The 14,907-nt window shown below is 37.2% G+C and overlaps 2 protein-coding genes across 2 annotated transcripts in view; both read left to right on the top strand.

The window, feature by feature from the left end:
- The first annotated feature begins 267 nt into the window (after nt 1-267).
- LOC107751563 (E3 ubiquitin-protein ligase RNF182-like) lies at nt 268-1,570 on the top strand. The gene has a single exon (XM_016567307.1). It carries the CDS (start codon nt 611-613, stop codon nt 1,355-1,357), a length of 747 nt encoding a protein of 248 aa, XP_016422793.1. The 5' UTR covers nt 268-610; the 3' UTR covers nt 1,358-1,570.
- A 1,883-nt stretch (nt 1,571-3,453) lies between these two features.
- The window catches only part of LOC107751564 (ran-binding protein 9-like), a 20,783-nt gene continuing 9,329 nt past the window's right edge, over nt 3,454-14,907 (top strand). Inside the window, exons 1-9 of the mRNA XM_016567308.1 lie at nt 3,454-4,094; nt 10,243-10,354; nt 11,105-11,157; nt 11,445-11,612; nt 12,350-12,372; nt 13,682-13,866; nt 14,017-14,129; nt 14,370-14,478; nt 14,569-14,723. Of these exons, the coding sequence (XP_016422794.1) occupies nt 3,878-4,094; nt 10,243-10,354; nt 11,105-11,157; nt 11,445-11,612; nt 12,350-12,372; nt 13,682-13,866; nt 14,017-14,129; nt 14,370-14,478; nt 14,569-14,723 (1,135 nt within the window). The 5' untranslated portion in view covers nt 3,454-3,877. The remainder of the gene's footprint in view (nt 4,095-10,242; nt 10,355-11,104; nt 11,158-11,444; nt 11,613-12,349; nt 12,373-13,681; nt 13,867-14,016; nt 14,130-14,369; nt 14,479-14,568; nt 14,724-14,907) is intronic.

A 14,907-nucleotide genomic window follows, 5' to 3' on the forward strand; every position in this document is an offset into this window, starting at 1 on the left:
ATGGTAAATCTCAGTAATACCTGCCTTTGAGAGACAGGCTCAGTGAACAGCAATGACCTAATTTTTGATGTTACACAGTGAACTGTGTACTTCTGAACTGGCTGGTATTCAAAATTACAGCTTGGAACAAGTTTTAAATACATTTAAAATATTTGATATTATTGTATATTCTGAACTTAACATGATTTCAGACAAATATCATCTCTTTTTGTTTAAAATCATCTTGCAACAAGTGAGCAAAAACAGCGCTGTGCACCAGAAAGAAGTGTGGAGCCACTAATTGGACTGAATTTCAGTGGCAACAAAAGCCCTGGCTAGAAAATTCCAGCCCTGGTTTTACAGGGTCTGCTTTGTTGCTGCAGTGTTTGTTCTCTACTGCTGTGTTAACAGTTATCTTTTCGGTGGTGGCCTCTCCCCACCCTTCCACACAGTGCATGAAATGTTCCTCAGCACAAACCCGTCCAGAGCCACCGTGGCACAGTACAGGCAATGCTTCGTTCTGCACAGGACACCATCCAGACACCAGGAGTGGCCCAACAGCTGCCTCGCAACCATGTTCCCACACAGCTTTGACTACAACCAGCCGATGAGAAATCGTTGAGAAGGAGACATGATGGGACAGTTCCCAGAGGATGTGGTGGGTGGCTCCACCACAGAGGATCTGGAATGCAAGATCTGCTACTGTGCTTACAGCCTGTCAAGTCGACGGCCCAAGGTCCTCGAGTGCTGCCATTGTCTTTGTGCCAAGTGCCTTGCAAAAATCCTTGATTTAGGCGAATCCTCTCCGAACGCAGTGGTCTGTCCGTTCTGCCGCTACATCACAGACCTTCCCGGAGAAGATGTGGACAGTCTACCGGATGAGTATAACTTGGTGACGGCACTGCTGTCCATCCAGACACGGAAGCATCAGAACCTTTATGACAACCAAGGGGAGATTCTCCTCAGTCCCAGACGTCTTAACTCCCTGGTGGGACACTCGGCCTCAGCTTCTCCCACCTCGATTCGTTCCAATTACGTGGTGATCACCATTATGGAGCCTCGACAGGAGTCTGTTATTCCAGCTTCGGGTAGGGATTACCGCTCTTCCAGTCAGGACTCCATGTCCTCCGTTACCCAGAGATGGACAGTGTGGAACTGTGCGGCCCTGCTGTGCCAGACTTCAGCACGCATCCTGGTCTGGCTGCTGGGGTTGCTGTACTTCAGCTCGCTGCCTCTAGGTGTCTATCTGCTAATCATGCAGAATACCACGATGGGGGTGTTGATGGTCAGTCTGGTACCTGTCAGTCTTCTAATCGTCATGGTGTACGGCCTTTGCCAATGCCTGTGCCGTGAGTTTTGGGACTGTGTACCACCATAATGACCAAAGCAATAAGTGTAACTGTTATGTGTGGATACAATGATTGGATGTGCTAATGGTCCAGCCAGTTTATGGAAACTCGTAAATTTTCCAGTTTATTGGATAAACAATGTACACTGAACTGAAATACAAACAATAAAAGTGCACAGATATAATTTAGTAGGCTGTCATACAAATTAAAGTCATGTTAGTATACTTAAAAATAGTATCCACCTCAACAAAATGATCCTCTCTCTCTCTCTCTCTCTCTATATATATATATGTATCTTTTTTTTTTTTTTTATAACTATGATTGTTGAATGTGTTTTTCCTGGAGTGGCTGAAATGGGCAGTTCAATAACGACATCTACTCTAGGTTTGCTTGATGTACATTTTCTCTGTCTGAATAATTAACATACAATAACTTTGTTAGTCATTGGATGTTTGGGTAACATTTTACAGTAAGGTCCAATTAGTTATTGTTAGTACTGCATTAAATAACATTAACTAACAATGAGCAATATATTTGTTACAGTATTTAATAATATTTGTTAATTTTAGTTAATAAAAATACAACTGTGAGTTCATGTTAGCTCAGGTCCATTAGAAAAGTATTATCAGATACACTTTTGATTTCAATTGACTTTAATTACGATGTGGTTAACTAATGTTAACAAATGGAACCTTATTGTAGTGTTATCGATGTTTGCAATATAAAGCACTTAACCTACAACATATCACATACTCAATCATGGGTAGGCCATATCTTTTAACATTTAATAATCATGTTTATTAGTTTGACTTTGTTTCACTTGGAACAAAAAGGCATGTGAAACACAAACATGTCCGAACATGTTTTCATGACAAATTTACAAATGAACCATAATGTGTATCACAAGAATGATGAGGAATGTACTTTAGTTTGCAAAAGAAAAGAAAAAAAAAAATTCATCCCAAAATAAATGGAAACACCAAGATCAGATGCAGCTCTCATTACATAAGTTGTGTAAGTTGTTGCAAAAACTGGAAAAATCAAAACATCAGATCTTGATACATTATAACATTCCACTTATACACATGCAAATGTGCAGGTTTGTAGGGGATATCACTATTATTCACATTTTTATATAAAGCAATGTTTTATATTGTGTTTCGTAAAACTTTTGATGCTGCTTGAATAAGATGCACTGACCCTGACCAAGTCTGTTGGTCCGCACAAATCCTTTGGAGGGGGGGCGGGGGCAATTAAAATAGTTTATACTACGGGGCCGTTGAATACTTGAATCTGATTGGCTGACGAACGTTCTGAGGTGTGCAATTATTTTCAGGGAAACGCACGGCGAACGTAGCTCCAGGCAGCTCTCTTGACCGCATTACAGTTCCATATCACTTCGCATAGTTAACTGTAATAACGGAAATTAGCATTACAGTACCTATACAGCACACTGGAATTACTGCAATCACACCTGCTCGCACACGCACACTACGGTCACGCAGTTTGCACAAAAAGGTGTTGTCAGCGCTGCCCTGACGATTTTATCAGTTAGCCTATACGACGTTTTGGAACTAGCAAAAGAGGCGTTGGATGAGATGCCGAAGAAATAATCCTACTCACAATAGCGATTTAAGTACAAAAACCGGACGAATCCCTTTATTATTCCTTACTTAATTCATAGTTTATGTTGCATGGACAATTAAGCACTTTATGTAAAATAAAGAAAAACTGATGATTCAATAGTTGTTCAAAAGGGTGTGAGTTTCTGTGTGTGTTGGGACACATAAATAAATATAGATAAATATACATTCCGTAACGAATTTTAAAAAAAGTTTTAGGGGTAAGAAATATAATTTTTTCTCAATGGAGGTCATTGAAAAGTCCCTACCACAAAACAGTGCCTAAGGGGACCCTAATCTGCACCATAACTGTATTGCCCCACGATATATGAAAATGATTAAATAAATAAACGAAACATTGTAATATGTAAGTGTGCATGCATTTTCTCACTGTCACAGCCATCTGAACTATGGATAACAACCCAAGCGAGAAGGAGGACATGTTATTGGTAGCTTGTGTCTAGTCATGTACCAAGTGCTCGAGGAAGTATGACTGGACCTTGAGAGAGCCAATCAGATCGCTGGATTTCACACTAACAACAAACAAAAGATCGGGGTTCCCTCTGCTGCTGTCTTTCTGTCCCTTTTACCCTATTTAGTCTGTCCGATCGGCTGGATGTCGTCTTAAATAACAAGGATCAACTTTCTGGATGTCTGTTATGTTGTTGTAAGCTGCCGTTTCGCTGTATTGGCGTGATTAATTCTGTCTAGCGTCTTGCTAACTCTATCAGAGAGGCTGTTTGCGGGCTAATCGCAGTTAGCTGGCTGGCTAGCCGACCGATCCGAATAAAACAACCCCGAAATCTCAACGACTCTTCTCCTGTGGTGTCTGACAGTGGTCTCTTTAGCCACTGGACACTGTTAGAAAGCTGTCCAGCTAAAGATAGCTGGCAAGCTGTTGGTATCGACGGCAGGAATCGGATCGCTATGTCAGGACCGTCATCGGGCTGTGGGTTTCTGATGTCGGTTGTCGTTCACGGAGACTTGGCTCTCAGCGAGCAGGAAAAAGAGCTCAACCAGCGGCTTAGAAGCCTTTACCCGGCCGTCAGCGATCAGGAGACCCCACTGCCCAGATCCTGGAGCCCCAAAGACAAATTCAGCTACATCGGCCTGTCTCAAAACAACCTCCGGGTGCATTATAAAGGTAACCAAGGCTAACAGCAGCAGATGATCACAAACACCAAGTTGTTTACCAGCTAAATGTTGAAGGCATTAGCCAGATTAGCTCGAGTCAAGTTGCACTTCTGATTAACGATATAAAAAATACACTTCTGTTAGCTTCTGCGTACTCGTATTTGTCAGTGAATCAAACCTATTTTTAGTGTCACAAACTGCAAAAATCGTTACGAATTTAGGAATGATTTAGAGTGATAATTGAGCACATTCGTCGATATAAGTAAACGAATTGTTAACTAGAAACTTTGATTTCTAATAACTAACTGCGACATGTTTGAATAAAAATAGCCTCCCTTTAGCATTATTTAGCACCATTCCTAGCAGTCAGCATTGTCTAGTAATTAAACTACTGCTCTTAATTGAAGTTTTATGCATAACAATGTGTGTTTCTGTGTGCATATATAACATGTAACGTTAGTCTTTGATAATAAACGATTAAGGTATTAGGTTTGAAAGTATAAAGTTCGTGTACTGTAACAAGGAGATGGTGGTGAGTTTCAGCAGCGAGCTATAAAGATGCTTCAGTCATTTCCGGAAGTACCTACTGTATGGAGTTTCACAGTTGAAATGCAGTCATTGTCAGCTCTTTTGACAACATGATCTGTGTACAAAGGCTGCGTCTTAATACACACATGCTGATGTAGGTAGTGATCGAGCCTGACGCATAAGCTCTAGCAAGGCCTGTGAGTGTTTATCTGCAGAGGCAGGTTTTCTGCCATCGAGAGTATGTAAGGCTTTTACTAGGAATTCAGCAGATAAAAAAGCTGTAATATATGCATAATTTGATTACCATAGTGAGTTATTAAATAAGCCTTTGTAATCCAGTGAGGTGTCTGCCATTTCCCTCAGCTGAGTCATAAAGGTAGGCCACAGAATTAATTAGGCCAGTCAGTGCTGACGACTGGTAGGTTTCAGGTAGACTGCCTTAAATTACCAGTAGGCCAAGATATCTTAATAAATGTACAAGCTACATAAGCTTATGAATTTACTTCAGATATACTGATTATCGGGGGTAATGTTACCAAAAGTGATAAAAATGCACCATATATTTAACTCTAAAGCCTGAGCCCTAACCTATTAAATAATAGTGTGTTAAATAATATATATATTTTATATGTGTTTTATACTTTGTTTTATATCTGATACATCAGGATTTTATGACCCATTTAGTCTGATATAGAAGATGGAGCTTGTACACAAGGAGAAAAAAACATCTACATTTTAGGTAGAGGCCCACACTGAGCAAAAATGTGCAATTTGGTGCAGTTGTTTTTATTTAAATGACCAAAAAGTAAGATTAAATTCTGATACCTTAAATATAAAGCAGTTAGATTTTTTTTTATCCGTATAACAGACTACTTAGAGTAATTTCACAGAAGTGTCAGCTGTCACATTAGCTATATGTCCCAATGATATGGCTTCGTAAGATGATATTTAAATTAGTTTTATGATCGGTGCTCTGTAGTTTTAATTTTGGGGGGAAACGCATAATGCAATGCAACACGATGATTAAGAGATGTGCAAATAAATGTTCCTCAACAATCCTGTATTATTATAAGTAACTGATACATACATTTTTACACAATTAAAAGAAAATGGATTATCAAGTAAACCTAATTTGCTTCAGTCCAGTAAATGTTTGTCTTGGAATATTAATAATGACATAAAAGTTATTGTTATGTTCACTTTATAAAAATCACAATCAGATTTCACAGCAAAAAGTAATTTTGGAATTTAATTGAGAACGCTTTTTATTGCTAAAAAAGTATGAACTGTCAGTCAGCGGGTAGAAGGCATATAGAGGATTGTGTACAGCAGGTTTTCCAGCAAAGTTTCGGTCATGTTTGTCAATTAGAGGCGTTAGAAATTCATGAGTCAAATATGATGCAAAGGCTTTATGTTTCAAATGTGTTGACAAAAGTGCTGTATTTTTGTTGTTGCTATATTTTACAGTATGCTATTTTATGTCTGTCCAGTTATGTGTTAATAATGATTATAAAACGGATAGTTTCGGTTAGTGGTCGACCGATATATCGCCAAGGCTGATATATCGGTCGATATTTGGCATTTCTCAAATATCGGCATCGGCTGATAAGTTTTTCTGCTTGGCCGATGTGTTCGAGGCGGGACTTTTATTTTGACGGCGCTGAGAACGGCAGCGCCAGAGCACACAGTGCTCACATTCTCCCTCTTGTTCGCTGTTGACTCGTTAACAGTTCTGCCTAATACAGATAGAAGTTTGTCTAATAATCCGATAGAACTGTTGAACAAATGAATTAAAAGGTATACAAAAAGTATTATAACGATTGCTTTTATATTATTAGTAATAGAAAGGCAAACATTATAATACTTTCTCGTTTGCCGTCAGCATTCAGCAAATACGCATATAATTTAAATGGGGATATGCCGGTATCAAATTTTCATGTTGCGATTAATTGCTAATGCTTTTATTACGGTATACGGTATTATCACGATATTGAAATTAAGTTTTTAAAGGGGTCATATGATGCTGCTAAAAAGAACATTATTTTGTGTATTTGGTGTAATGAAATGTGTTTATGCGGTTTAAAGTAAAAAAAACACATTATTTTCCACATACTGTACATTATTGTTTCTCCTCTATGCCCCGCCTTCTGAAACGCGTCGATTTTTACAAAGCTCATCGGTCTGAAAAAGCGAGGTGTACTGTGATTGGCCAGCTATTCAGTGCATTGTGATTGGCCGAATACCTCAAGCATGAGACGGAAATGTTACGCCCCTCACATACCGTGTGTCTTTCACGCAGCATACAGCGGTGTTGTGCATTTTGACCAGTTTATGGGAAAAGTATTCTTAAAATGCATTCAAAATTCTGAATAATTTGTAATATATAATTATTCACGGTATTTAGAAGTGCCCACGATAACAATATCGTGCATATTCATTACCGTGATATATCGCATTACCGAATACCAGCACAAGTCTACATTTAAACAAACCTTTAAATTACTAATGAACATTTAATTTCACAAACCTTGCAGACTTAGTTGAATTCAGCTGTGAGATCTTGTGAAGTGTGCATTTGTACATTGCCTGATCGCATGTGTTCTGCGTGACAGTCGATCCATGTGAATTGAATGCGGACAGGAGGAGAGTTCAGCTTCACTTGTCATCTAAAGTATAAGTATGTTTATTTTACACATTTATTTTTAAAGGGGTCATATGATGTTATTTTAAAGATCATTATTTTGTGTATTTGGTGTAACAGAATATGTTGACATGCTTTAATGTTCAAAAAACACATTATTTTTCAAATACTGTACATTCATTTAGGTCCTCTATGCCCCGCCTCTCTCAAACGCTTTGTTTTCTACAAAGCCCCCTCCTTTGACAAGCGCAGTCTGCTCTCATTGGCCAGCTGACCCAGTGCATTGCGATTGGCCAAATACCACAAGCACGCGTCGGAAATGTAACGCCCCTTACCATAAACGCGAGCTTCATCTTTCAAAATAAATGTTTTGCGTGCACATTTGGGTGGCATTATGCTAATATTTCCACATAGTGAGGTAGATATGTGGGGGCGTGTTCGAACGAGCCGTTTTAGGTAGGTGTGGCTAACTCTTAACTTTTATAAAGAATATCTCTTTGGATTTGAGACTTTAGTCTTTGCAACTTTACAGATCTTCTTTATGCACCAAGAGCTTGTAACACTCCAAAGAGAAAGGAAAACTTGAAATCGCATCATATGACCCCTTTAATGTGATTCATTTTTTCAAACATTAATTAAAATAAAAAATATACTTATATATATCGGCTTTATATCGGCCATCGGCCACCCTGCTCTCTAAGATATCGGCATCAGCTGTCAAAAAACCAATATCGGTCGACCACTAATTCCGGTCCTTGATTCTGATTGGTTGAGCCGTGGTCGAAGCTGTTGTAAATTACTCTACAAACATACACCTTTGTTTACTTTGTGTGTTGCTTGGCAACCACTTTGTTGCAACCACAACTGTTTCTGAGGAACTACATTGTTTGGTGGAAGAATACTGTTTTTATTAATATCATTACACTTTATTTTCTGTTTTATTTTGTGAAACCTAACTACGTATATGGAATAACCATTTTATAAAAGCAATAAGCCCAGTGAAGCCGTGGTTTACAGTGAATTTATAATAGCTAAGGGGGTCCGCTTCACGTCGTGCCTAACAACGCCCCTTAGCTGTTATAAATTCACTGTTAACCACGGCTTCTTGGGGCTTATTGCTTTAGTAAATAATGGGTTTAATGCTTCTTCAGACACTTTAGTGAACTATAGCTGTAGATATACTGTATGCATTTGCTGTGCCAGAGGTGAGTGTTAAATATATAGCTAATAGAGCTGCACGATTAATCGTTAAAAGATCGCGATCTCGATTCAGACAACCACACGATCTCATTTCTAAATGACAACGATTCTCCCGTGTCTATTAAACTTTTGAAAAAGTATTACCAGATCATTCAAATCTGCGTTCGCACTGCCGCTGACACAGAGAAAGCAGTTACCATGTTTGGTTAAGAAACAGCTTCACAGTCTTTTCAACTACACAGTATTATTTCTGTCATACAATCATTCATATTATCACAGAAATACTGGGATGAAAGTTTATAATTCAGATATAAACATTGATGTCTATGGTAGCGCGACCAAAATAGAGCAAATCCGCATTTGAAAGTAACTGCCACATAACGTTTGTGTCGATTGCATTCATTCTTTTGAATGGTAATGTATAATGTTACAAAAGTGTTTTATTTCAGATGAATGCTGATCTTTCTGTTCATCAAAGAATCCTGAAAACAAATGTACTCAAGTGTTTTAAATATTGATAATAATAATAATAAAATGTTTCTTGAACAGCATGTCAGCATATTAGGATGATTTCTGAAGGACCATGTGACTCTGAAGACTGGAGCAATGATGCTGAAAATTCAGCTTTGATCACAGGAATAAATTACATTTTAAAATATATTCAAATAGAAAGCAGTTATATTAAATAGTAAAACTATTTCACAGTATTACTGCTCTTGCTGTATTTTGTATCAAATAAATGCAGGCTTGATGAGCAGAAGAGAATGCTTTAAAAAACATTAAAAACCTTACTGTTCAAAATCTTTTGACTGGTAGTGTATATTAAGATGGTTAATACTTCATTCAAATTAATTAAACACTTTTAAATAGACTGCAGCAATCATATTTTGCCACACATTATTTTGTTTAGTTCAGAATCGTGGGAGATTTGTGATCTCTATTTGAGACAAAAAAAATCGTGATTCTCAATTTATCCAGAATCGTGCAGCTCTAGTCCTGTGTTTTTAGTTTTTTTTGTACTTGAGTGCAATAAATTTTGGTTGAAAAAATGAGAATCGTGATCTCAATTCCCATGGAGAAAAATCGTGATTCACATTTTAGCAAGAATCGTGCAGCCCTAATGAAGTGGTTTTGATAAAAACAGTGAAAATAAAGAAAACACTCCCAAAAAGTTCAAAACATCAAACTTTTCCTTATTGATACACCGAGCTATATAGCATATGCTTATTTTTGTGTTCATATTATATCTTGTACATTTACTGCTACTTTTGTATTTGATGTTGGTTTGGTTTTATAATTAACTGCCATGATTTTCAGAAATTGAGAATTTTTTTTCAAGTGATAGATTCAACTGAAGTATTTATTTGACTTAAATGAGGTGACGTGCTGTTTTTTTTAAAAATTATTATTAAAAAATCCATTTCAGGGGCAAATATTGGCTGTTAATAACAGTAAATTATTTTTTAAATGAATTTCTGATATTGGTTTGGTTATTGCTAATAAAAATGGCAATAAATTTGAAATCCCAAATTTAGAGCAGTACATATTCACATGAAATAAACTGCCATTTTTAAATATCAAAGCTAATCTGCAGTGTATTTTCTGTTGCCAGGCAAAATATCATCAGCCTAAAGCGTACAACTCTCACTGCAAAAACATTGATTATTTTGCTAAGTGTTTTTTGCCATGGCGACCTCTGGCGATGTTATAACATTACAAATGTTCTGGTGCTTCTTGTGAGTGGCTCAAACCATTAGCAGTTGTAAATTATTGTGTTTATGTCATCCAGGTCATGGAAAGACCCCGAAAGATGCGGCATCTGTCCGTGCAACACACTCTATTCCAGCTGCCTGCGGTGTCTATTACTTTGAGGTGAAAATCATCAGCAAAGGACGAGATGGGTATGTGAAGTATTCTTTATTTTCTTAAATTACTTTATGAAGGGAAAAGTTTAAAGGTGCACTTAGTATTTTTTGTTTATGTGGCTATGTAATAGTTGTCCTGGACTTATATTGCCACCTAGTGGCTTAGATGTAGCATTATGCTACGTTTTTTTATTTTATTTACTAATGTCTTTGTAGAAATTCACTATTACAAGTCAGCAATGATTACTTTATTCTGTGAGTGAAAATGTTGGATAATATGAAGTTTACAGAGATGAAATGATTAGTATTGGTAATGCTGGTCATGTGATGAGGACATGTGATCTCAACATGGCGGTCCACATGAGGTGAACTGTTCCATGAAAAATTAGTTTTGTTCAGTCTAGAGTTATTATAGCTAACCAAAACTAAAATACAGTTAACTAAAAAAACAAACAAAACATTTGTGTTACTTAACTTGATGTACAAATCTTGATGTACTAAAATAACTAATAACTAAATATTTTTTTAATAAATTACCAAATACTTGACTAAAATTAATATGAAAATGCACAATCTTAAAAAACAAAATGAGTTATCTGTGATACTAAAATAACACTGATTTTAAATATTTTTCAGTCATACATTTCTTTAGGGATAAAACTTTTGTAATTAGGAAAAAATTACTGAGTGTACCTTTAATATTTAGGCTGAGCAAGCCTAAATATTACCTCCTCAACCTCCTCAAGGCAGAACTTTTTATCAAATAAATGCTGTTTTTGTGACCAGATACATGGGGATTGGCCTGTCAGCTCAAGGTGTCAACATGAACAGACTTCCAGGTAAAATGACTTTCAGATGTTGAAGAGTTACTGGGCTTTTATTGCTAGTAACACATTAGCTATGTCATGTTTTCAGGTTGTTTGTGTCTAAAATGTCTATGATCACATGTCTATGGCCATGTTAACTTGATCCTCCATCTTTTGACACTCACAGACACTGGGTGGTTACTCTGTGACACTGCAGATTGCCAGGGAGATAAGAGTTTAGACTAGTGCTCTTTCCTTGGCGTTTTTTTGGTTCTTTTTTTCCAAAAATCACCAGTATGTGCACAATGTTCTGCCCTTAGGATGGGACAAACACTCATATGGATACCATGGCGACGACGGCCACTCCTTCTGCTCATCTGGCACTGGGCAGCCCTACGGTCCCACATTTACAACAGGCGATGTGATTGGCTGTTGTGTGAACCTCATCAACAATACCTGTTTCTACACAAAAAATGGCCACAGTCTAGGTAGTAAAAATTTGAATTGCACATTAAAGGCACAATATGTAAGATTTTTTTATTAAAATATCCAAAAACCACTAGAACAGTGTTATATATTTTGCTTACTTGTGTACTTACATTATCCCAAATGTTTCGAAGAATGTTTAAATCCAGAGAAATAAGCAATTTTACATACACACGAAGCGGTCGACTGTGGCATAACAAAAGCTCTGCTGCTTTCGAGCCGTGTGTCACGCTCGTTCAGTGGCCTCGTTTCGCTTCGATGGCTTTCAGCCTCACCCTGCTTCATTCTACTATGTTAATAAATCATTAGCTCATCCATGAACAGGATTTCTGCCCGAGTCCCGTCGGATTGCATCGGCTGTGGGGATGAAGACGACAACTCCCATGATTCCACACTCGGTCACGGCGTCATCAAACTACGCCTTTGTCTATTTGTTTATTTTGAATACGCGCCCTCTAGCGGCGAAAATTACATATTGTGCCTTTAAGATCAAATATTTTCTTTAATACGTTCTTAATTATTACTGATCATCAATTCAGTGAACATTATGTATACATCTCTAAGAATATAATATTTTTCATTTAGGATGATTTAGTAGTTTATAGGAGATATGAAGCATTGGCTATTAACAAGTATGGCTATTAACACACCATGTATTCCCACAGTTTCATACTCAGATCTTGAATTTACTTTAATGTTAATGCAATTCTTTTTTTGTTTGGTTTTGTTTTTTTTCCAGGGATAGCTTTTACAGATTTACCGGTAAGTGTCTGTTTTTCTTAATCTCCTCAGAGTTTGAAATTAAGATTTTGGTGCCATATTATATTAAACACCACCGTTCTGGGGTCAATTTGATCATTTATTTGATCGGAAATATGGTAAAAACAGTAATATTGATTGCATTTAAAAATAACTTTTTTTCTATATATTTTCAAATGTAATTTGTTCCTGTGATGACAAAGCTGAATTTTCAGCAGCTATTACTCCAGTCTTCAGTCACATGATCCTTCATAAGCATTTCTTATTATTATCAATGTTTAAAACAGTTGTGCTTTTTAACATTTTTGTGGAAGTCTTTTATTTTATTTTTCAGCATTCTTTGGTCAATGTGAAATGATGTCTTTACTATCATTTTTGATGCATCCATGCTGAATAAAAGTGTTAATTTCTTTTTAAAAAATATTTTACTTTTGAATGGTGGTGTATATTTTGTTGTTTATTATAGTTTTATTATATTATTGTTTATTATAGTTTTATGTAGTGTATCCTCTGATAGTTTCTTCAGATAAATATATGCTGTTAACATTCTGGTTATATGCATGACTTCTGTTAAAGTGTTAAATTTTGTATGTTTTTTTTGTCTAAATATTGAACTTGCAGTGACGCATCATTTGTTGCTTTATAGATTTGTTTTTGTCTTTCTCTTCCTGAAGGTCATGGGATGATTGATCATTTGTATATTTTTCGTTTTATTGTAATATTTTTAGATATTGTAGAGTAAGCCTTTTGCTATTGTTTTGTCTTTCCTTCCTTTCTTCATCATTCAAGATGTTGGACTGTCAACCCCCAAGCATTGCTCTCGCTAACTGAACAGAGGCTTGTTTGGGGCTAAAACAATAATCCATTGAGCAGAAAACACATTTGGCTGGTAACCAGCATTCATGCTAATCTGAGTACTTCTGTGAAGTATGTCAGTTCAGCAGCCCTGACCTTTCTTTCTATTGGACTATGAGCACAGAACCTCCCAGAGTTCTTTTTCAGAAAGCATCAGAAAATGACTAATATGTGCCTGCCCCCTGACCTGACCAATAAGCAACATTTGAATTATGTAATTATGGTTTGAAATCTGATTAAAATCTTTTTTCTAATCCATCTCAGTCTGAACGCCCATGATAGACATTAAACCGAGCCACATTTTCCATCATTTCTTTTAAGATAATCTCATTTGTTTTATGAGAAAGTTTTTAGACATTGTGCTTACATACACATCTTTAATAATAATTTAAAAAACGGTTAAATTAGCCAGTAACTATAATCCACATTTAGTAAAATGTGCTTATTTTGCTTTTAGCCCAACCTGTATCCCACAGTGGGTCTACAGACCCCAGGGGAGGTCGTGGACGCCAATTTTGGGCAGCATCCATTTGTCTTTGATATTGAGGATTACATGCGTGAATGGAGAACCAAGATCCAGGCCCAGATTGACTGCTTCCCCATTGGGGAGAGAGAAGGAGAATGGCAAGCCATGATTCAGAAGTGAGAACTTTTGATTTGGAGTGTTTTTATGAGGTTTATGTCAATATAGTTACCAGTGGCTAGTTTTTAAAACCTTTCCAAAAGTAATGAATGGATGTACTAGTGGCATATTTTCTGACTTTTTCTGACTTATTCGCTCTCTCTTATTAGAATGGTGGCCTCCTATCTGGTTCACCACAGTTACTGTGCCACCGCTGAGGCCTTTGCCAAATCAACTGACCAAGCCGTACATGAGGAACTTGCTTCTATCAAAAATAGACAGAGTGAGTCTTCCCAGACAACACAAATAGGCTATTCAGACGCTTATCAGGGTCTTATTTTGAGTCTTGTCTGATTGTTAAAGTCTACATGAAATCTTATTGGCACTGTTTAATAACAGTTTCTGATCCAGTGATTGAATTGAATGTATCTGAATGATTCATCAATGCATGTCAGCATGCAACATTCAGGGTTGAACATTCTCAACTCAATGCTGAGTAATGATTACATGTTTGTGGTTGCAGAGATCCAGAAGCTGGTCCTATCTGGCAGAATGGGAGAGGCTATAGAGACCACTCAACAACTTTACCCAAGCCTGTTAGAGAGAAACTCGGACCTCCTCTTTATGTTGAAGTAAGTGTGATGTGTGGAGTCTTTCAGGAATTAGCATATCCTCAGCAAAGACACTATATACACAATGTATCTATTTCTCTCTCTTTCCAGAGTCAGGCAGTTCATTGAGATGGTGAATGGCACTGACAGTGAGGTCAGGTGTCTCGGTGGGAGGAGCCCTAAGTCACAGGATAGTTACCCAGGCTCCCCCCGTCTCTTCAACAGCCCTGTTCACAAAGCCAGCAGCTCCCAGACCTACCAGACAAGTACGTATTATATCCACAAATTTTTTTTTTCTGCCAGCATTGGTAAAAAAAACATCTTACAAAAATCGGGGCTTTTGCACCAGAAAAAAACATTTTTAGTTCCTAAAAGTACCTGCTTTTTGGCGTGTTTGCACCGCAGGAACTGGGAACGGTTTTAATTATAGGAAAACATTTGGGGGGGGGG

Source organism: Sinocyclocheilus rhinocerous, unplaced genomic scaffold (genome assembly GCF_001515625.1).
Source record: "Sinocyclocheilus rhinocerous isolate Xijiao unplaced genomic scaffold, SAMN03320098_v1.1 scaffold3000, whole genome shotgun sequence".
In the NCBI taxonomy this organism is placed as follows: Eukaryota; Metazoa; Chordata; class Actinopteri; order Cypriniformes; family Cyprinidae; genus Sinocyclocheilus; species Sinocyclocheilus rhinocerous.